A 21,619-nucleotide genomic window follows, 5' to 3' on the forward strand; every position below is an offset into this window, starting at 1 on the left:
ATATAAGAATATTTATTTTATTAAGTGCGAAACAGGTAAATATTTACAAATGCTTGAGCAAGATTACAAATATTGTGGAGAATGACAAAAATACATTAAACTGAATGATAAATAAATTAGATACTTTATGAGTATTGGTAGCAGTTACTGGCAGTGTACCAAAGAACCAATAAAAACAGTGCTGACGAATTGTTTCAAAACATGTACAATTGTCATCAAAATAAATAATAAATACAGTCATAAATAAATGCATTTGTCATGAAAAATGTAGTGTGCTAAATTTTTTGCCCCTTTCCTTCATTCTTTCATTTGTGTCGTGTTTTGTTTAGTGGCAAATCAGCATCTGGTTGAACAGTGCTGAAGAGACTTAGGTTCTTACTCTCCTTAAGCGTCTAAAATCCTTCCATTGTTTGTCTACATGTCAATTTGATGCACTTTTATGGCACGTGTCCAAAAAAGCTATCCTATTTGAGGAGGAGAACAAGTGTATACAGAATACAAATCCCAGAACAATTAAAAATAACATTTAAAATAGTAACAAACTCAGTCGTGACAAAAACAAGAATAAATTAACAAAAAAAAAATATGCATCTCTATCTCAGTACTTCAATTGCCACAGGTAGGTTGCGTTTCAGAAACTCTCTTTCAGTGACCTCTATGGTCTCTTAAGGGATCAGACAGGATACATGCAAAGTGTCTCCTTAAATGTGCTGGGCCCCTGGAGGCACACTGAGGAGCAGGAGGCAGAATTGCTGAGTGTCTCTGGTGGTCATATTTGTTTATTCACTGTAAATGCTGCTCATCTGTGATGTCACAATGTGCGAAGGGGCGAACGGCTCGAAAGCCATCTCTAAAGGAAGCTCGTAACGGGAGCCTGGGAATAGAGGGTGACCCTGAGGGACTGGAAGACCGGCCAAAGAGGCGGGTGGGTAAGGGTGTGAGGAGATGTAGTGGGTGGCGTGGGCCGGGTGAGGGGTAAAGTTCCTCTCAGCCTCGTGAGGAGATGGCTCCTGTTTGAGGGCGAAGTTGCCGCTGATGCTGAGTGGCGGCGTAAGAGGGCCGTCGTAAGGTGGCGTGCCGCTGCTACATTCGTTGGGTGAGGAGTTCTCATAGGCAGTCCCCTTGAAACCCTTCAGATGAAGCAAGTGTGAGGCCTCCAACGAGCCGTAGGGTGGACTGGGAAGTCCCGGCGAGGGATAGCTAATGGGGTGACCCTGCGGACCACCTGCTCCTGGCACCCCGCACTTTTCATCCATCTTGTTGAGCACCATGGTCGAGGGCCCAAGTTGGAGGCAGCCGGCTACGAGATTGCTAGTAGGTTGCGAAAGCCCCTTGCAAAGCATCTCCATAAAACCATTGCTCTCGGGTGACTGGCCGCTGTCCAGAACCTCCGAAAGCGCCCAGATGTAGTTGCGGGCCAGCCGCAGGGTCTCGATTTTGGAGAGCTTCTGGGTCTTTGAGTAACAAGGCATGACTCGCCGCAAGCTTTCCAACGCATCATTCAGCCCATGCATGCGCGAGCGTTCCCTTGCATTGGCCTTGACGCGGCGGGCACGGAATCGTTCTTGTCTGGCTTTGGTCATTTTCTTCTTTTTAGGACCTCTTCGCTTGGGTGCCTTTTCTCCATCGAGACCCATATCTTCCTCTTCCTCCTCCTCCTCCTCTTCCTCCATATCCTCACTGCAAAGCTCTTCGCGATTGCTCCTGTGTAGAGCATAGTGACCTATCTCAGGGGTCCTGTCGCCATCCTGTGAGCTGAGGTCTTCCTCCATCCATCCAAGAGAGCTGACTAGCTCAGTCACATCCCCTGGTTTTCCATAAGGTTTGGTCATCATTATGATCTGAGGTCAAAGGAGAAAAATGATTAAAAACAATTAAAAATAAATATACACCTTATTTAGACCTCTATGTGTTTAGATGTTCAGACTATGACTTTTGACGTGCTCACACGAGTTAAATCCTTCATCATAGAGAGAGCACGATTATTGAGATGATTATTATATAGCTTATCTACAATTCCATTTCTTCTCTCAGTTTTAATGCTCCATCTAAAAGGACTTTCTGTTTAAACCCTTTGATTTCCGCAGACATTTTGAGACGCTGTCCAATCTGGGACACGACTGGATTTAGTCCACAGATAAAGCGCTCGGATTTAATTTGTGGGGAGTCTGTAAACCGGAATCAACAAACACAGGACCAAGCCACACTAATACTACTACAACACTTTTGAATTTGATTTGATTGAAAGACATCAGCATTGTCTCTAAATATTATTTAGTGACAGAATTCTGTCGGCCTCCCGTTGATGAATATTCCGATTGTTTTCCTACTAGATTGCGCGTTTCTTAGCGAAATATTTAGATTCTAATTAAAGTTACATTCTATTGTGACGCTTATAAACATTTGTGTGTTTTGTGCATTCATTGGCGTGTCATATATTTATAAGTAGAACAGGAAAGTTTGTAATAATTTATAGTCTAGGCCATATACGCGGCCCACTGCATTGATTAACTGCACTGTAAAAATAAATAAATAAAGTTAAATTGTTGCCTTAAAGTGAATTAAAAATGTGGCAGATCGCTTTGTATTTAACTACTGATGAATTTGAGATTTGAGATTAAGTATGACTGGCATAATCATAACAAAATTCCATTTTGTCAAACAGGAGACATGATGAAAACATTTTAGGATGACTATTAGGCTACATGTTGACTGTTTTATAGCCTATTAATTTCTTGTTTATTTACTTATTTGTTTTTGTTTTTTAAATGAGAAATCATAAAATGAATAGCTAAACAAATATTATTACGCCGAATTAGTTTGATCTAAATCTTTAAATAAATCCTGAAATAAATCTACATTATATGTCCTACATCTTCAAAAAAAGAAAAAAAGAAGAAGATATATAGCCTATTTGTATAAATGATTAAAAACAACCGTAACCTACCTGTAAAAGTAGCACCTGGATTCACTTCAATAAAACTTCGACCACTAAAAAGGTGGTCAGAAAGCCAGAACACACTGTCAAAATGTTTTTGTTTTTTTTTTAAATGAAAAACAAAGTTCCAGACGCCCCACTGATAGTTTGTGTATGTCAACAGTCCGTCTGCGCTATAGTTCAGATCCGTTAGTTCTCCATTGGTGCTTCAGAGCGCGTCGCATGCCTCACTGAAGCGCACTGACTCCCGGCTTTGACTTTCTAGCGATGCTCACAAAGCTCCGCCCACAAGCCACCCACCCACCCCATCCAGCTGATCCGAAAGCGCGTGGCGCGCTCGTGGCCAAAAGTTTCACGACTTAAGTGTGTGCGTTTACCCCAGGGGCTTTGTGTCTGAGAAGGTGTTCGCATTTGTGTGCGAGGGAACGATGCAACTTCCCTTGTACATTAACCCTTATAAATCTTACAAGGTGAGCGGCTCTGCAATTCGAAGAAGGGAAGAAAGCTGCAAATGTTTCTGACAACATTTGGGTAAATGACGTGACGCTCATAAGCTCATTTTGATTTTAATAAATTCATAGGCTATTGCAGGGCTTAAAATGTCCTGTCTGGAGATGGTAAGAAAACGTTTAATTAAAAAGATTTTAATTCTTGAAACAAAAAACAAACAAACAAAAAAAAAAATTTGGCATAATTTTTCATTATTTTTTACAATTTTGATTTAAAATAGCTATTATTAATATTTCGAAAAATACAAGACAGCAAAATTTAAGTCAGGGTGGTGTAATCACCATACAAGCTATTTTAAACTAGGCCTATTTAAAATAGAGAACACCCTTTGATACCCACATGACTGTATGACCACGTCATTCATTAATAATAAAAAGTTACTTTATTATTATTGATTTGATGATCAACATATTACGTTTACTGGATTATGTAATACACCAGTTGATTTGTAGTGTAGCCTACTATACCAAATTGAAAATAGCCTATAATTGGGAATCTATACAAATATCACTCTCCGCTTTTCTTTCGTGACCTAACGTCATTTTCTGCCCCAATAAAGCCCGCTCAGTGCTGGATTAATACCCCTGAGCCCTATTTGGTTTATGGCGAGGTCAAACGTTGTTCTTAACTCTAATTACAGTAGTCTAGTGTACAAAGACGCGCGCGCGTCCCAGTAAATGATTGTGACAGCTTGGTGCAGTGTGAGCAGGTGTGTGTGTTGTTCACCCGTTTCATTCATTCGCTCCGTCCGCTCATTAGCGCCCCTCGTCCCACCAAAACATAACGCTCAATAACTGCTGGATTAATCAAGCCCAAACGGTTTTGTTTCGCTAAGATAACTCACTCAACTATGCATTCTGCGCCCGGGGGTGATTTGCCCCCAAAAATACTCTTTTCTGAAAAGATTTATTAGCCTACTTCAGATGCAACAGATAGGCTACTGGGGATCTTTTAATTCATAAACGAATAATTATGTCGCCTAAAGGATGTGATAATATCATATTTGCAGAACTTTGTAGAGGCAGAGCCATATTTAAATTATCGCGCATGATAACGAGGCAAGAATGACGTAATGTCTATAGCCTTTTTAATATATTGGCACGTTTTAAATGTTGAGGTGGATCGTGATGCACCTTTTAAAAAAGTACTTTTTACAACCAAAAAATAAATAAATCTGGTGACAAAAAATAAATATTAATGTTTAACGTGTTATGTTAACCTGTAAAATTTCCTTCCACCGTGGATGGGGATTAAGCGCAACAAACTCGCGTATTCTGTAAAACAGGTTGCATTGCTTCCAGTTAACAGAGATGTTTTACTCCTTCAAAGGAGTTATCAAAGATGAGCATAACCGATGTCCATCGCATGTGCAGATTGATATCTAAAAGTTTTAAAATAAAGTGATAAAATAATCTTCATCTTATTCAAACTTCAAGAAGTCACTTAACGTTCATTGCAAGAAAAAGTAAATAAATGTAGAATGTTCATATACAAAAAATAAATAATTCTGTGCACTTTAACCATTTATGGCATTTTGCACTGTATATATAGCCTACATAAAGTTAGACTTTTTTTTAGAAAAATGGGCTACATAGCCTATATGTGTTCGTACCACATACTGCAGTAGGGGCTCTATTGTAGTAGTGTGCCATTGACTGTGGGGCTTCAGGTCACACGTGTCCTCACACTGATCCCATTGTATGCACCAAGTGTGCACATCTGTGGCCTAGACAGTGCTCTCACGCTCTCTCTACAAAAAGTTTTGATAACACTTAATATTAACTTTCATTATGAATCCAATGCTACACAGATCACATTCATATATTTTTAGAGATGATCCGTAGTGATAGCCTAAATATATATTGGTAAGATTTTTATTTTATTTTACTATTATTTTGACAGGTATTCAGAATAATAATTCTTTAAATCTTATGCTTTTTTTTCTCACAATTTTTTCTCATAAAAAATTATATATTTTTCAATTGCTAGCCAGGATAGTTTTCAGAATAGTTCAACTTTTAAGTCAAGGCGGACACTGGTGATTGATAAATGAACAGATGGGCTTAAGTGATGCGTCTGCTACACCAGCGCTCACGCGCCAGTCGCCTGCCTACCATAATCTCTCATGCGACAACACAATCAGCACAATAGGACAATATCCATAGCGCTAGTTCACTCGGGTGACGCTTCTTTCCTCTCGCACAAAGGGAGGAAGGCTTCCACTTGGCGGCATAGAAGTGTTGTAAAGATAGAAAATCTATGCCCTGATGAAGATGGAAAGCTTTTGCTATGGTAACAGTCAACAATCAATATCCAATTAATCATGATTAACATGGGAAAAAAAAAACATAATTAAGTTCAAAATGTTTGAATAAGTTTCTGAGAAATTGGCGTTCAGACTTTTGGTTTCAGGGGGTCAAAGAAAGTGTATATATTTAGTGTGTTCAGGCATACATACTGTATCAGGAGTGCTGATGTCCCATATGAACCAGGGATCACATGTGTGTTAACAGTATGTGCACCTATAACTGTGTCATGCTTCCCCAAAGATCCCTGGGTAACCCTGCTTCTCCACAACTTTTCCTCCCAGGAGTGTTTCACAATGCTGTGTCACACCTGCAACCTGTATTGGGAATTCCAGTGCTGAGTCCAAACTCTCCTCCCTTGTGTCCTACCGACGGACAGCTAACTTAGGGATCGAGGCCTCCTGCATTTTCTAGTCCACCTCAACCAGAAGTGAACACTATATGATCACAAGAGACCATTTATTTTCACCATCTGACCTTAAAGCTGATGGTTTTATGAAGGCTTTCTTAAGTGTTCATGCGATGATGGGCCTTCATGGAAAATCGGTGAATGCAGAGCCACGAGACTTGCGTTATACTCAATAGACAACCTCCTGTTGAGATAGTTTAGAGTTCAAATTATATCCAGAGGAACAGCACACAGAACTCCCATGACCCGTTTCATTGTTTGGAGAGGCAGTTCCACTCCCCTACCAAGGAATTGCGTTTCTGCAACGATTTAGAAGATTAAACGAATAAACCATTAAAACATTTAGGAGCAAAATGACAATTTTGCTGACAGATTATAATAAAGATCAAGCTCAATAAAGATTGTTGTGCAGAAGCACTTCAATTCACTGACTGCATATTTTCATACTTTGACTTCTGTGATGATTTATCACAACTTAAAATTCAACATTTGAATAAGAAGTAATTAGTTGTTTCAACTTAAAAAAGTACTTGTTTGTGCTTGACTTAAAATATTAAGTTTAGTTAACTTTAGTTTAGTTAGATATTTAAGTTATCTCAACAAATTTTAAGTTAAGAATTGCAGCTACATTTTTACAGTGTAGCGTTCAAAGGTTTGGGGTCAGTACGATTTATTTTTTCTGAAAGAAATTAATACTTTTATTCAGTAAGTACAAAGCACAAATGTACTTGTTCAAACGTCACAGTAAAGACATTTGTCATGCTACAAAAGATTTCTATTCAAAATAAATGTTTGAACTTTCTATTAATCAAAAATAACATCGGAAATATCGAGAAAAAAAAACAATAGGCTATTTAAAGGTTTCAGCAAAAAAATATTAAGTAACACAACTGCTTGCACATTGATAATAAGAATTGTTTATTGAGCACCAAATCAGCATTTCAGAAGGATCTGAAGGATCATGTGACTGAAGTAATGATGCTGAAAATACAGCTTTGGCATCATTCACAGCAATAAATTACATTTTAAAATACATTTAAATAGAAAACAGTTATTTTAAATTGTAATAATATTTCACAACATTAATGTTTTAAATGTATCTTTTAATCAAATAAAAGCAGCCTTGGTGAGCATGAGACTTCAGAAACTTTGAACAGTAGACTATCATGATTTAATAATAGTTTAATATATTTTAATATAGCCTAATTAAATTTGTTCCATATTGTTTTGAACACTGTTTTAAAAGAATATTTCTGCCTGTTAAAAAAAAATGTTGATTATGATTCCATCATGTTATAAAAAAACCTACCCTTATATTTGATCCAACCCTAGACTTGAATTGGATATAATAATGTTATTTTTTAGCAAAAAATCTTTATTTGTACATTAAAACATATATTTAGCCAGTAAATACACTGATGTAAGTCTCTCAAATGATTATATTACAGTATAATAATTTGTATATAACGACCATTTTAGTCTCGAGAGGTTTGTACTGAATGCATCACACCACAAAACCGTCAAATCTTCAGCAGAAACCTGACAAGTCAAAAACAGACTAATCAAGTGCATCCGCCCCCTGTCAACACATCGACGACAGTTAGTAGGATGCATCTCCTTAAGCACACCAGCAATGACTTAGCAGTTGTTTACTCTAGCTGGCTTGTTGTGATGCTGTTGTAGTTCCCTTGGTTGAGAGTCCTTCTCCGTGCCAAAAAACCCACACACCCACAACTATTGCCACAAGTGAGTTATCCTTTTTTGCAGTCCCAAGGGACCTGTTTGGAGTGGGAAGGGGGATTCGTGCGCCTCTCTGACAGATGGGTCCTTGTTTCTGTCTTTCTCTCCCTCACTCCCTCTCTCCTGAGCTCAGACACAGACACACTCGCTTAGACTGAGATTGAACGAATACAATAGGAATTAAAGCCATGCACACATGCTCCCTCTATGTCTCCTGAAAGCTGAGCCCCTTGTAATAATTATAAAAGCAGGGGTGTGTTTGGGTGATGGGGGCTGGGCTGTTGGGGAAAACTTTGATAAAAAATTTGCACTTAATGACTTTTTCTGCCTAATTTTCTTCAACTTAAAGTTACAAACAAACTATTCAACCCACTAAAACTTTAGAAGTAAACTCTTAAAATTAAATGTTCCAGAAGAGGGTTTTCATATAGCGTGTCATAATGGAACCTTTGAGTCATTTTTTTTTTTTTTTGACATTAGCTAAATTTTGTGTCAATAGCACAGAGCTGAAGCACAGAACTCACTTTCAAACCAAGTAACTTTCTGTTGGTCATCGCGGCAAATTTGTGTGACCAACTCGAACATGAGCGAAATCTTCGTGAGGAACTTTTTCGCCCTCGTGTGAAACTCCCAATCGTGCAGATTCCTTTTGGAATGACTCAATTTCAAATAACAGCATATGTTGTGCATTTAAAGTTTCCATGGATGTTAAATGTTCCTCATGGAACCATCCGTGCCAATAACGGACCTTTATTTTCAAGAGTGTTCAAAATTGGGATTGTGAAAACTGAACTGTATTCCCTCAAGAGAATAATGGAGAGTAGGAGTACGTCTGTTTTTTAAGAGATACGTGTTGTAAAGGTAATCCCAGAGCTCCGGCCTTATCTGCTGCTTACTGGAGCTGAATACAGGAGTTCTCTGGGATGGATCCTGAGGGACAGGAAGTCAGGAACAGCCTAACTCATGCTCTCTGGCACTGGGGAGAAGTGGGGCCGAGTTTTATGGGTATGGACTTTTAACCTCAGTATCACTCACCTTCATGAGCGCATTATTAGACTGAAAACATTTCTTTTCTCCATTTAACACACTGAAATCGTGGCCAAAGAGTAGCGATTGGGGGGACTCTGCGAATAAAAGCCAGTCTGCCAGTTTGTGTAAATCAATCCCATATTAAATCAAGTGCCCACTGCATAATTGGAAGCGTAAAATTGCCCATTTGCACAATATGCCACCTGCAACCCCTCTCTAGGCGGTTCTGCTATTGATACGATGGCTGGAGAGTGTCCACACAACACTTCTTGCAATTTTTCTAGCGATTGCTTGGAAGACGCGCAAATTCCATTCTGTTGGGGAATTTTGAGGGTCATACTGGCTATTAGAGCCAACGGAGGATAATTGAACCATTCGAATGAGCCGAATACAACCACTTATAGTTCCAATTAAGGTGGTCAGAAAATTCCTCTTAAACCACATTTTACAAAATGAAGTGTTCATCCAATCACAGTCCATCCTTTTCCTGAACCCCAACCCTGTTGGGGTGAGCTGTGAGAGACGAGGGAGAGGGGGAGGAGGGTTCCATCTGCTTTGCTGGCTGTCCTTTGGGACATGGGCATACCCCAAGGGGCTGAAGCTGGGAAGGATAGAGGGAGGGGAGGATGGGAGGGAGTGAGAGAAGTTGAATAGATTGCACCCATGCACTAATCAAAGGCCATAATCAGTATGCCCAAACACAATAGGCAGATTTCGCTCATTCCTTACTTTAGCTTCTCCAACAAACACAATCATTATACAAGATTCATAAGTATCATAAAACGAACTGCAACTGGCATTTTGTAATTAATGACATGAGCGAGCAGATTTGCAGGGCTTCATTTCAACAAATTAATAGATTTCGGTGTGTTTGGCAGGGAGCCACAGATTATGTGTGATCAGGTGCATGCAGCCCACAAGTGGAATAGTCTGATTCCCACTGTGGTTTACAGCAATATGACACACAAAGGTGATAAGTGGGTTGCTTTCATTTTTATAAATGAATTCAAATTAAATTTAGTTCTATGCATAAAACATTTTATTGTATAATAAAAAAATAAAGAAAATGGAAATGCAGCTGCATTATTTTCCCACAGCTTCAAGAGAAAATGCAGTATGCATTGGAGTAATGCCAATTTGACTGAGCCGACATTTCAATCAGCCCAATTTTTTGTTTTTTGAAGTATTTTTCCACTTTTATGCTGACTTTTTGATGCAGAAAACCAATGCCAGCTGGAAAACACTGCGGCTTCTGATTAAATGAGACGAGAAGTGATTGTTTGTTTGCTGCATGAAAGACAGAGAGACCAAATAAAAGGAATCAAGTTGCATCAGGTTTCATGGTTTCTCGTCAGCTCGGACTTGTTGAGGGATGCCTGGATCTGAAAGCTGTGGGTCCATGTGGGTACCCCAGCGCTAAGCATCCCATTGATTGAACTGCTCCTCCAGGGCAAAAGCAACTTCAGTGCTTTAGTTAACACCCCTCCAGCCAACTGCAGAGCCTTCCGATTGGCTGGCTGCCTCTAAGCTGCCTGTCTTCTAGGCTTATTGTTTTGCGAGCCCTACACAGTCAATATTAAGCTTGGCTAATGTGATATAGAGGCAGCTGGAGGAGCCACTGATATTACCATGACACTATGGAGTAAGGGGTGTAATGCCATTAAAAATAAATCAGGTGGTTTGATGATTCGGCATGGTCCGGGGATTCTGTGAGACATTAGGTGGGGCAGTTGCTATAATTCTATTACACATTCTGGGGGAACCTCTGAGGAACAATTGATTCCCTTTGCCTAGTTCAGCATAATTCAATTTCTTTTCATCAAAGGCCTGAAAAGAGGAAGGCAAAATAGAAAGTTTACTTTTCCAATTGGAAAAATCGACCACCAGAATGATCAATTCTGGGATTGTGTAGAAAAAGCAGATGTTTGAGGACCTTCAGCCTAAAGATGGTAGATTGGCTTTGATTTCATATACAAAAACTTTTGAATAATAGGCCTAAAATAAACAACAGCAAAAAAATAAAAAGTAGAAGATTTAGAACATACTGGATTGTTTACTGCTTAGATTATTGTACAAACAGAGATTACAAGAAACGTGAATCACAGAATTTAATCTCTTCAGTCGGTTCGATGTTCACTCGGCAGACATGCTTTGTTGAAGCTCTACGTCTTAACTGAGCAAGCACGTGAGGTCAGGTCACTCACTATTGGTTACAAATATATTTTTTAGACATTGACTATGTTCACGTTTTGCTTTGAATTAAACAGGTCTGACCTGACGACCATTTGTAATAAGCAAAATGTGCATTAATAAATTAATTCAGTGTGCCGTTGGTCGCGCGGTGGGGGTCCTGTGTCACTATTGTTCTGACGCTCGAGACGCATAAACGGTGATTTCAAGGCCCATTGAGCGCGCGATGGATTGTACGTAAAATCTATTAAAGGGCGGAGAGACCATCGATTATTCGACATCTTCTGTTAAAAATAGATATCAAGAGCATTTAATCTGTAGTAGGCTATGTACGTATTTGACGTTAGAAGAGTTGTGTTGTCAGTAAACAAATATTTTAAGTTCCATTTAAGAAATTCGTTTACATATTAATTTGTAGCCTATTATGATGTAGCTATTGGGATTTAAAAAAATATATAGCCTACTTTAGGTAGGGCCTAGGCTATACCGTGACAAATATGATTGAATGATTGCCTACTGCTTAAAACCAGAACACAAAATTATACAAGCCTGATATTTAAAGGGAGAAATAACATTTAAATCATTTAGAGCAGGTTTAGGTAATCAATAGGTCTAATTCTGTTTGAATAATTCAACGTTGACATATGTTGAACCAAAGTCTTAATTTATCAGATATTTTTGATAAATTATAAATCATTCATAATTTAGTTTTTTTTTCTTATATGTAGGAAAAAAGAAAGTTACATAATAGTTTACTTAGCCTACTAGTGGCATTTATTTCATATTAAGGTTTTATTTTGTGCAATACTGACATCTAGTGGTTATAGTCAAGAACAACTTTGCCTTTGTGCTGTCACGCCCTATTCTTGTGCTGATTGGTTAAAAACACTTTACATAGAAAAGTAATTCTTGCCTTTTAGTGTTTTCATTATGAATTCATGATTCAAACACCCTATAACATTAATTCATCCCAAAAGGGTCCAACACACAAATCTCTGGAATGTATTTGTATAAGATTAGCTTTCACTGGAATTACTGCTATATATTAGAAGGAGGGTGACATTGTACTTTTGTATACTTTTAATGTACTACATTAATACTCACTATAAAATACATATACACTAGCACCTCTGAACAGTAAGCATGGACTTTATTGAAGAGATATAGACTAAAAGACTAAATCATCCCGTTTTTACTTGAGCAAAATCAAGAGATCTAATTGGGAAATAATAATAATAATAATAGTAATGCTTGACAGAATCATCACAAGGAAACATTGAGGAAGAACGCAGATACTTACCAAGACACAGAGTGTGAGAAATATTTCCCAGAGATGAAAGGAAGAGAATTAAAATAGAAATACCTATAAATAACCCAGCTAACAGAGCTAGCACTTACAAACACACACACACAGAGGTCTTGATGCAAATGTAAAATAAGATTCTTTTATACTGATACTGCTGTCTATCGTTGACACAAACACCCTAACACCCACATTTGTACACGGTTCTGACCTACATATAAATACAAGCAGAGAGTGAAACAGACTCAGTGAGACCGCACTCCTACGCACGCTCTCTTCCACTCTCACTGCATGCACATCTTCTGCATGAATTCCTCCTAGATTATTCCTGCTGCCTACCTGCTTCTCCGTTTATTTCTTTTCTCATTTTCTACTATCAGAGGACACACATGCAATTCATCTGACAGATTTTTCCTTGAGATTTCAAAAGCAGTGGACAGGGAGGAAGGACATATATCAAGGTCTAGCGATGGCACCAAAACGAGAACCATCAATTAAAAAATCTCCATCTGGGGGAACCTTACCAAGACATGGACCACCATTTCCTTGCCCTTCCACAACACCCTCACCCCCGAAACCAGCTCCTGAGCTGAAACCGCGGATGCTGCGCCCCTCTGAATCCCCCTTTGACCCCAGCACATTAGAGGTAAGTGATGGTCCTGCAACAAAGTGTTTCAAATTTGAACTTTCTCCTGCTTATTCATCATTACTATGGCAACAGCTCTAATACGCATCACTAAAATAGCACAGGTAAATCTAGCAGAAATAGAATGTGGTGCAAAATGACCAAAAAAAAAAACCTTCATATGAATAATTTGATGTGGTTTTAAGGATTTATTCATTTAAATTTTCTGTATGGCAACATATACTGCCACACTGCAACACAAGTATCAGATCTGAATTTGAAATTAGTTGTGAATAAAACATTAACGTAATCTCTTTTTATGCAGCTTCTGATTATCTCAGCATAGCACATGGAAAACTGTGTCAACCCAGCCCCCAAACCTTAAGAGAATTTTAGAGCTATATCAGGATTGAAAAATGGGGCACTGATGTAGCTGGTCCACACTAGGGTCCCTGAGCTGCATTACTGTCACAATTTACTTAAATGTAGGCTATCAAATCATTTATTTTCTTCATTATAATATACCTGATTCTCAAATCTAGGTTGGAATTAACAGAGCAATATATTCAGTCAGACATTGAAGCAAAGCATTAGAACAATGGGTTTGATGATTTATCATTATACATTTTCTTTGTATCCCAAATGATTCACAGATATCCTTATATAAAGACAACCAACACCTCCATGTGCTTAGGAATGCAGGCATGCAGCATTGAAATACACAACTGAACCTTACAAACAAAAGCTTAATCGCATGGCTTCACACAAATATACAAATCATCAGCAATGAAGATATACACGCTTTGCCAATTGTGTGCAGTCAATAATTATGATTTACGCGGGGAGTGTCTTTGTGCAGTTATGTCTTTTTGTGTAATGAGCATTCTCCACCCTGTAGAGAAGAGGGAAGTCCGACTCATTCTCTCGAATCGGTTAATTCAGTTCGTTATAAAGAACCGGTTTAAAAAATGATTCAGTGATTCTTTTACGTCATGACGTATCACGCGGTTCCTGACATGTTGTGGAAAGTTCACAAATATTATTTTTTAATGAATAATACATGTTTATTGTAATTGTATGCGTCCCGGTTCAGTTTGTTGCAGCCATGATTCAAGTTCAACTAACGTCACTTAGGCTACAACCATATAACTAGCATTTATTTATGTTTTACCATTCGGCTTTCGTCCCATAAGTCGGTACTCTCCAAATGCTTTAACTATAAGTGCATTCGTCGGTTTACGGACCATTACGAGTCTGACAAATAAAATACGAAAAACACAGTCTCTGTTCAGTTACTGACCCCAACCGCTTGGATCGATTCATTCCAAATCGCGAACCATAAGTTCATTCGTATTGGTGAACAGGTTTTTTGAACCGGTTCAGCTAATTCGTTAAAAAGATCCGACTCTAAAGAACGATTCGTTCACGAGTCAGACATCGCCTGCCTAGCCTTCATAAACGCAGCAGCGCTAGTCATTTCACACTCCCGCCGCGATACGCACACCCGGAAAACAAGACACTGCAAACATGGTAGGCATTTTGATAAACATTTAATTTAAAATAGGATTGAGTAGAACTTTTCTATGTGAACATATGTAAATGTAGGGTTAGAAAACTGTAAGTTATTCAAGGATAGTGTCAAAGAGTCTGTCGTTAGCCTATTTCATGCTAGCTAAGCTAAGTTTTATGCTATTTAGTACGCGTGAAAGTGACCAAAACTCTGTAAATTGTTCATGAATATCCTTTACAGAAATCCATGACTGTGCTAGCTAAATTACATTTATTAAAGGATTGTGTTTTAGTGAAACCGTCACTCGGTACCACGGCTGTGAGTTAGCGGACAGTATTAGCTGGTCAGTTTTAGCCAGGGATAGAAAACTTGTCTAACTTTTTCATCCGGACTGAACTGTATTCCCAGACGATTTTTATGAACCCAGATATGTTATTATCAGAAATCCCATTTGATTCACAGCATTGCTATTGTGCATCATTTCATATTCATTAAATGTCGTTCTGTCTCAAACAGTCTGAATTCAGCGAGGACCAGATTCTTGGTGAGTTTGTCTCTAGTCCAGATGATCTACATGTGTATGTATCATTCCCCGCATTTCTTCCTAGACAGCCTGCTTTCATCATCCCATCCATGTTATTCTGCTCCTCTATTACTCTGCCCTTGCATTCCTCCTACTTTCTTTCCTTACCTTTGTATTGTTTTCCTTTGCCACTGTTGTATGTCACCTCCAGATTGAGTTTAACTTGGAGCAAATACACGGTGAGTGAGTGCATTGAAAACTTTTCTGTTCTGATGTCATTTAGTTTGCATTGTGTTAAAGACAACAAGCTGCTGTTTGTGTGTCTGAAAGCACCTCACCTGCCTCCTCCATTTGAACTTCATTCAATAATTAACATACATGAACTGTAAGAATTAAAATGTTGTTTGTTTGGACCGTAGAAATGCGTTTTTGAAGTGTAGGCCTATGTGTTTCCTCTGTAGCATGGACCGTCATTTCTGCAGAGGGTGTGTCTCAGTCAGGAAGTGTTGAAAGTTTGCTAACAAAAGCGTGTGAAACATTGCCGTGTATAACATCTAAATCAACTTTGAAACTTGAATATTTTAGGTATAATCTGTTACTACTAATGGCATGAGCTTTTTTGGGCAATGGCCATGTAAGTTAATCTTTGCTCTTGTTTGTTTAAGCAAAAGAGGTTGACATAATACTGCTCACTCTCCAGTTTTCCTCTCTTACCATATATGGTTAAAGGCTCAATTTAAGGCATGCAAGGGAACAGCCACATTCCAGGGAGCAGGAAAAGCATTACTGCAATGGGAATTTCTTTTTCTTTTTTTTGGAAGGGCTTGTCCTGACGGATAACATTGAGTTATTTTGGTTAACTCTGGCTTGGAGTCAAAAGAATAGTTAATTTGTAACCATGCACATTGTAAGAGTTTAAGCGCTCAATAATGGACTGTTTTAAGATAAAATAAAATAATAAATATATATATATATATATTTATTATTTTATTTTATCTTAAAACAGTCCATTATTGAGCGCTTAAACTCTTACAATGTGCATGGTTACAAATTAACTATTCTTTAAAATGAACTAAGCTAAAGAATATATATATATATATATATATATATATATATATATATATATATATATATATATATATATATATACTCTTTAGCTTTTAGCATATTGAGAGATCCATTTTATTTATAGATCAAAATGATTATATATTACGTGTTTGAATGCTGACTGACCAATCAGAATCAAGTATTTTTAGAGTGTGTGCTAAAGGATAATAGTGTAGTTTGCCTTAAGTTCTGCTTGGATTGCTATTTACCAGAAAAATTTTTTTAGAATTTTTATCATATGTTAATAGTAAAAATCGTGTATAATATTAATTGCTGTATTTTTTGCTGTAACTCTTGTTTTTGCCATGAAGATGGCTACAGATTCTGACATGGCATTAAATAAAGCTATACTGATACTGCTTAAATAGCTAGTTGATGTGTTTGAATATTTCGCAAGCTTTTTAATGTGATCAAAAGGTCTATGAGTAAGAAAGTATATAAAGACTTTAGGTGGATGGATAATATTTCTGTGGTCATTTAGAATAGCATTAATATTAATAGCCGGTGCAGTATTTCTCTTTGTGCTGATCCAAGGCATAATATATCTTGTCTTTTTTTTTATGCAGAATACAGTCAACCATCCTTGTTTGTCTTCCCTGTTCACTTCAGTTTCTCTATTATCATGCATGCATCTTGTCCTTCTCTTTTCCTGTTCTCTGCCCATTTTTCCAGCGTTTTGCTTCAATAAATTCTTCAATGATCTCTGCAGAATTCAAAGAAGCCTTCCTCTTGTTTGACCGGACGGGAGATGGAAAGATCACCTACAGTCAGTGTGGGGATGTGATGCGTGCGCTGGGCCAGAATCCCGTCAATGCTGAGGTGCTCAAGGTCCTGGGCAACCCAAAGGCAGAAGGTAGGATCAGACACTATTGCCTGGTTTCACAGACAATGCTTAAGCCTAGTCCTAGACTAAAATGAATGTTTGAGCTGTCTTAATTGAAAGCAACTTGCACTGATATATTAAAATATGCCAGTGCCATTGTTTTGTCTCAATGTTTTTTTCTAATGCACATTTTAAAAGCTACTTAAATATCCTAATTTAACTAATGCCTACTCCTGGCTTAATCTAGGCCCTATCTGTGAAACCAGGCCTATAGGTAATGGCTGCCCTGTATAATCATTGCCTCAGTTTTATCTCTTATTTTGTCAATATCTGGATTTACAGGATAAGATAATGCATGGCTCAACCAGTCGTTTTTTGGGCTGGAAGTTCAGATTTGTACTTGCCCTGCCAATAATTTTACTGATCCCACAACAAAAAAAATTACATTTTAATTTTAGCAGCACATATTTTAGATTTTTGTGTGTGTGTGTGTGTTTTTCTTTACCAGAAGTTTTTTTCAAATGCATTACATTTCTTTGGTTTTCATATAATATAAAACAAATAGCTGCTTCTTTTTTTATAAGTAAATCTGACAAATAATAGCAGCCTCATCTACTATGTTTAAATGCAGCATAACAAATGTTAAAGTATGTTTAAATGCATAAAAACATGAAATGTAGTGACAAAGCACTGGCCTAATGGGGCAAGTGTCCGCTCAAAACTCTTTCACACAAGTAGCAATACTTCGATCAACTATGGTAATTGTAGTAGTTCTTGCTTCCTGCATGATACGGAAATAAATGCTGTCTTGTCTGATTAAAGGCTTCTTTGTTCCTCAGAAATGAACCATAAACTGCTGGACTTCGAACAGTTCCTGCCCATGCTCCAGGCCATCGCTAAGAACAAAGACCAGGGCACGTTTGAGGACTTTGTGGAGGGGCTTAGAGTATTTGACAAGGAAGGCAACGGCACAGTCATGGGTGCTGAGCTCCGTCATGTTCTCACCACGCTGGGTAAGCCGGCCCAGTCTCCCGAGGAGATATTTATAGTTCAGTCCTCCACATCTAGGACACTGAATGAAAATACAGAACGCAGACATGCTTGAGTTGAACATTTCAAATATGGTGTATTGGTATATAGTGTTCTATTTGCTAAAAATGCCTATTTGGGTTTATTTTTAAAGGAGAGAAGATGACCGAAGAGGAGGTAGAAACGCTTCTAGCCGGACACGAAGATGCAAACGGTTGCATCAATTACGAAGGTAAACATTTGGGTTTTGACTATGTATGTAGGTTCATGAAGAGAGCATGGGAATTGTATCACTGTATTATATTTATGTATTACAATGAGATTTATTTCTTTTTTTACTAGCATTATGTAAGTTCTTTTAGTGAGAATCTGGTGGTGACCGCATGCCGTAACTGTAATCGATCTTCCACAGCCTTCGTTCGCCACATCATGTCTGGCTGAGAGATGTCTCGGGTGTACGTCTGCCTCCTGCCCTCAACATTTATAACACGTGAAGCAACGATCCATCCAGGCTTTTTCTTTAACGCTCTCAGGCGTGCATGTTTGCATAGTCTACACCTTATCGTTTTGCTAATGTAGTCGTCCACAGGGTAGCTGTGCATCATGTGACGTCTAGAGCTAGGGAGCCTGGTTGGATGTAGTCTAAAGGTTTTGACATATGGTTGAACTCTTCCCTATCTCTGCAGCAGCCTTTTCTCTGGCCCCTGGCTGCAGCATGCTCTCAGCATGTGGCCGTCCCTGTGACGGCTGGAAAGAGGCGAAAGAGCCACTGCGCTGCTTCATACTTGAGCGCGGGTCAAGGGATGCTGCACTTAAAAGCATTTAATTCACTTTTGGATTTGTCTTCTGATATTTGAAATATCAGCACACAACCCTCCCTGTGCTCACCAAGCAGCGCAGTTGCTTTTATTATGAACTAACCAATCAAGTTGCAGTGATTTGGCTGTTTTTGCTGATCTTTCTCTCCCTTTTCCTGATGGAGGCTGGTTCATAGTTCAACTCTACGATCTCTCATTACTGTAGCTGTGCTATAAGACTGTTTCCACTCTTGCCCTGTAGAGGAAAACCAGAAGGAGCTTCTTTAACATTTTCTTGAATCCTAGACCTTGTTAAGTCTTTAAACTGTGGTTGAGTAGGAGCTAGCCATGATCTTGCTCTCACCCTGTTTCTCACCACTTAAGAACGAGAACTGGGGAGCGGCTTCAAACTACAGCAAACATGGCAGGCCAAGTGCAGTTTTGAAGGGTCGATGAGGATATGTGGAGGGCATTTGGCTAGGTTCTTTAAAAATAACTTTGGACTGAAGATTAGAACATTTTTTTCGTATGCTGTAGTTGGGGTCGATCCCCTTTTTGCTGCAAATGGACACTAACTTTGTTTTCTTCTCTTTTTTTTCCAACAGAACTCGTCCGCATGGTCATGAGCGGTTGAAGATAAAGACCACAACCCATTTGTTTGTCATATTTTTCTATGTAATAATTTCTTTATGTATTTGTTTTTTCTTCCTATTCATTCCGTCACCTTCATTTGCTTAATGGCTTCAGTCCCTCTCTTGTGTTTGCACTCATTTGGGTATTTTTATTAGAAGTGCCTTTATCTTCTTTAAGTTCCCATATGACTCCCCAAGAGATACACCACCTGTCCTGTGGTATTCAAACCATATAACGATATGAAAAAGGTCTGTGTGCTGACACGGTCTGCAATAAAACCTCTTGATGCAGCACATAAGCAGTGTGTATGCAATTTCCAGTGTATCCTCAGGCATCTTTGCTGGACAGTGCTGTAGTAGAAATGTCGTGTCTGGCCAGACTTATTTTTGGCCTTTTCAGAATGAGAAGTTGAATTGAAAATGCAATAACATTTTTTTTGTTTTAATAAACTTGGAATGTTTTCTCTGTCCAATAAAGTACATTTTAAACAAACTACTTTTGATTTTTCCAGATTCCTTTTATATTCATTAAATTATTAAAAAGTGCCACAAGTCATTGTAGTTTTAAATTTAGGGAACAGTGTCTTCGGGTCAAGCTGAGCTTGCCTCTCTCTTGTTTGCAGATAGATGGCAGTGTTCTTACACTTGTTGAAAGCTCAATAAATCTCCCCCAGTTCCTTTAATCGATCGTGGTTAATTGCAAAAACCATCCTGTCTAAAGTGAAATTAGAGCAAATTGCTGAACTTCTTTTGCAGTTAGATTAATGCAATTTAAATGATCACTATTTGGTTTCAGGTCAGCAACTTAAATTAAAGGCACATTGTTGGCACAAAGATGTTTAGTGTCCTTGGCACCAATTTGTCTCAATTGCTTATAAGGGCGGATCTCAGGCAGACAGGCATAGTGGGTTTTAGAAACCTGCTTCTTTTTTCTATTTCCTTTTCATGCTCATGCTGCAGTTTTAAATTTAGGGAACCGTCTCCAAAAATTTGACAGCTATTTTTTTTATTTTTTTTATTATTAGCTGAAGATTGACAATGGATGTGACAACCTAAAATAACATTAGGATTTATTTTTTTCATATATATATATATATATATATATATTAAAAACATCCATTTATCTTTCCATCTATAATATATGCCTTTCAAAATCAAGAGTTTGGGATCAGTAATTTTTAAAAAAGAAATTAATACTTTTATCCACACATTAAATTGATAAAAAGTGACTTACGTTGTTACAAAAAAATTATGTTTCAAATAAATGTTATTTAGAACTTCATCAAAGAATCTTGAAATGTATCAGTTTCCACAAAAACCTAAAGCAGCACAACTGTTTTTAGTGATGTTAATAAGTTAAGAAATGTTTCTTAAGCAGCAAATCAGCATATTGGAATGATTTCTGAAGGATCATGTGACACTGAAGACTGGAGTAATGATGCTGAAAATTCAGCTTCGCCATCACAGGAATAAATTAAATCTTACAATATAGTAAAATAGGATATATATATACTGTATACTTGTCATAATACAAATAAATGAACACACCAGGTGACACTCCTGTCAGCTAAGAACAGGAAACTGAGGCTATATTTGCACAGGCTCATCAAAATTGGACAATAAAACATTGGGAAAACCATGTCTGGTCTGATAAATCTTGATTTTAGCTGCAACATTCAGATGGTAGGGTCAAAATTCAGCGTAAACCTGAAAACATGGATCCATCCTGCACTGGTGTGATAATGTGGGGATATTTTATTTTCACACTTTGGGCCACTTAGCACCAACTGAGCATTGTTTAAATGCTACAGCCTACCCGAGTATTGTCGCTGACCAGGTCCATCCCTTTATGACCACAGTGTACTCATCTTCTGATGGCTTCTTCCAGCAGGATAACGCGACATGTCATAAAGCTCAAATCATCTCAAACTGGTTTTCTTGAACATGACAGTGAGTTCACTACACTCAAATGGCCTCCACAGTCACCAGATCTCAATCCAATAGACATTTGTTTGTACAGGCCGTGCAAAAGTCTGTACCACTGCTATACATATCTTTATATCTGTTCATATACCTCTATTGAAAAAAAATATTATTATTCTTTAACTTTATAGGTAAAAGAACATCTTAATATGTGATTGTAATCTG

At 38.0% G+C, this 21,619-nt stretch overlaps 2 protein-coding genes across 5 annotated transcripts; one reads left to right on the forward strand and one right to left on the reverse strand.

Annotated features, from left to right (window-relative positions):
- On the reverse strand, window positions 1–3,170 carry neurod4 (neuronal differentiation 4). The gene is made up of 2 exons (XM_084099434.1): window positions 2,948–3,170; window positions 1–1,841 (listed from the first exon to the last, which is right to left on the reverse strand). Exon 2 carries the CDS (start codon window positions 1,833–1,835, stop codon window positions 780–782), a length of 1,056 nt encoding a protein of 351 aa, XP_083955560.1. The 5' UTR covers window positions 1,836–1,841; window positions 2,948–3,170; the 3' UTR covers window positions 1–779.
- A 9,709-nt stretch (window positions 3,171–12,879) lies between these two features.
- On the forward strand, window positions 12,880–19,967 carry LOC311073126 (myosin light polypeptide 6). 4 transcript variants are annotated; one of them, XM_084098597.1, is made up of 7 exons: window positions 12,880–13,071; window positions 15,295–15,322; window positions 16,900–17,043; window positions 17,853–18,026; window positions 18,197–18,274; window positions 18,455–18,497; window positions 19,445–19,967. In XM_084098597.1, the coding sequence occupies exons 1-6, from the start codon at window positions 12,895–12,897 to the stop codon at window positions 18,481–18,483; spliced, it is 630 nt and encodes a 209-aa protein (XP_083954723.1). In that variant the 5' UTR covers window positions 12,880–12,894; the 3' UTR covers window positions 18,484–18,497; window positions 19,445–19,967. The 4 variants fall into 4 exon arrangements, with proteins under 4 accessions (XP_083954723.1, XP_083954722.1, XP_083954725.1 ...); XM_084098599.1 differs by lacking the exons at window positions 12,880–13,071; window positions 15,295–15,322 and adding exons at window positions 14,447–14,580; window positions 15,077–15,104; XM_084098596.1 differs by lacking the exon at window positions 18,455–18,497.
- Window positions 19,968–21,619: the final 1,652 nt, after the last annotated feature.

This window comes from Abramis brama (genome assembly GCF_963993115.1).
Source record: "Abramis brama genome assembly, chromosome: 22".
Taxonomy (NCBI): Eukaryota; Metazoa; Chordata; class Actinopteri; order Cypriniformes; family Leuciscidae; genus Abramis; species Abramis brama.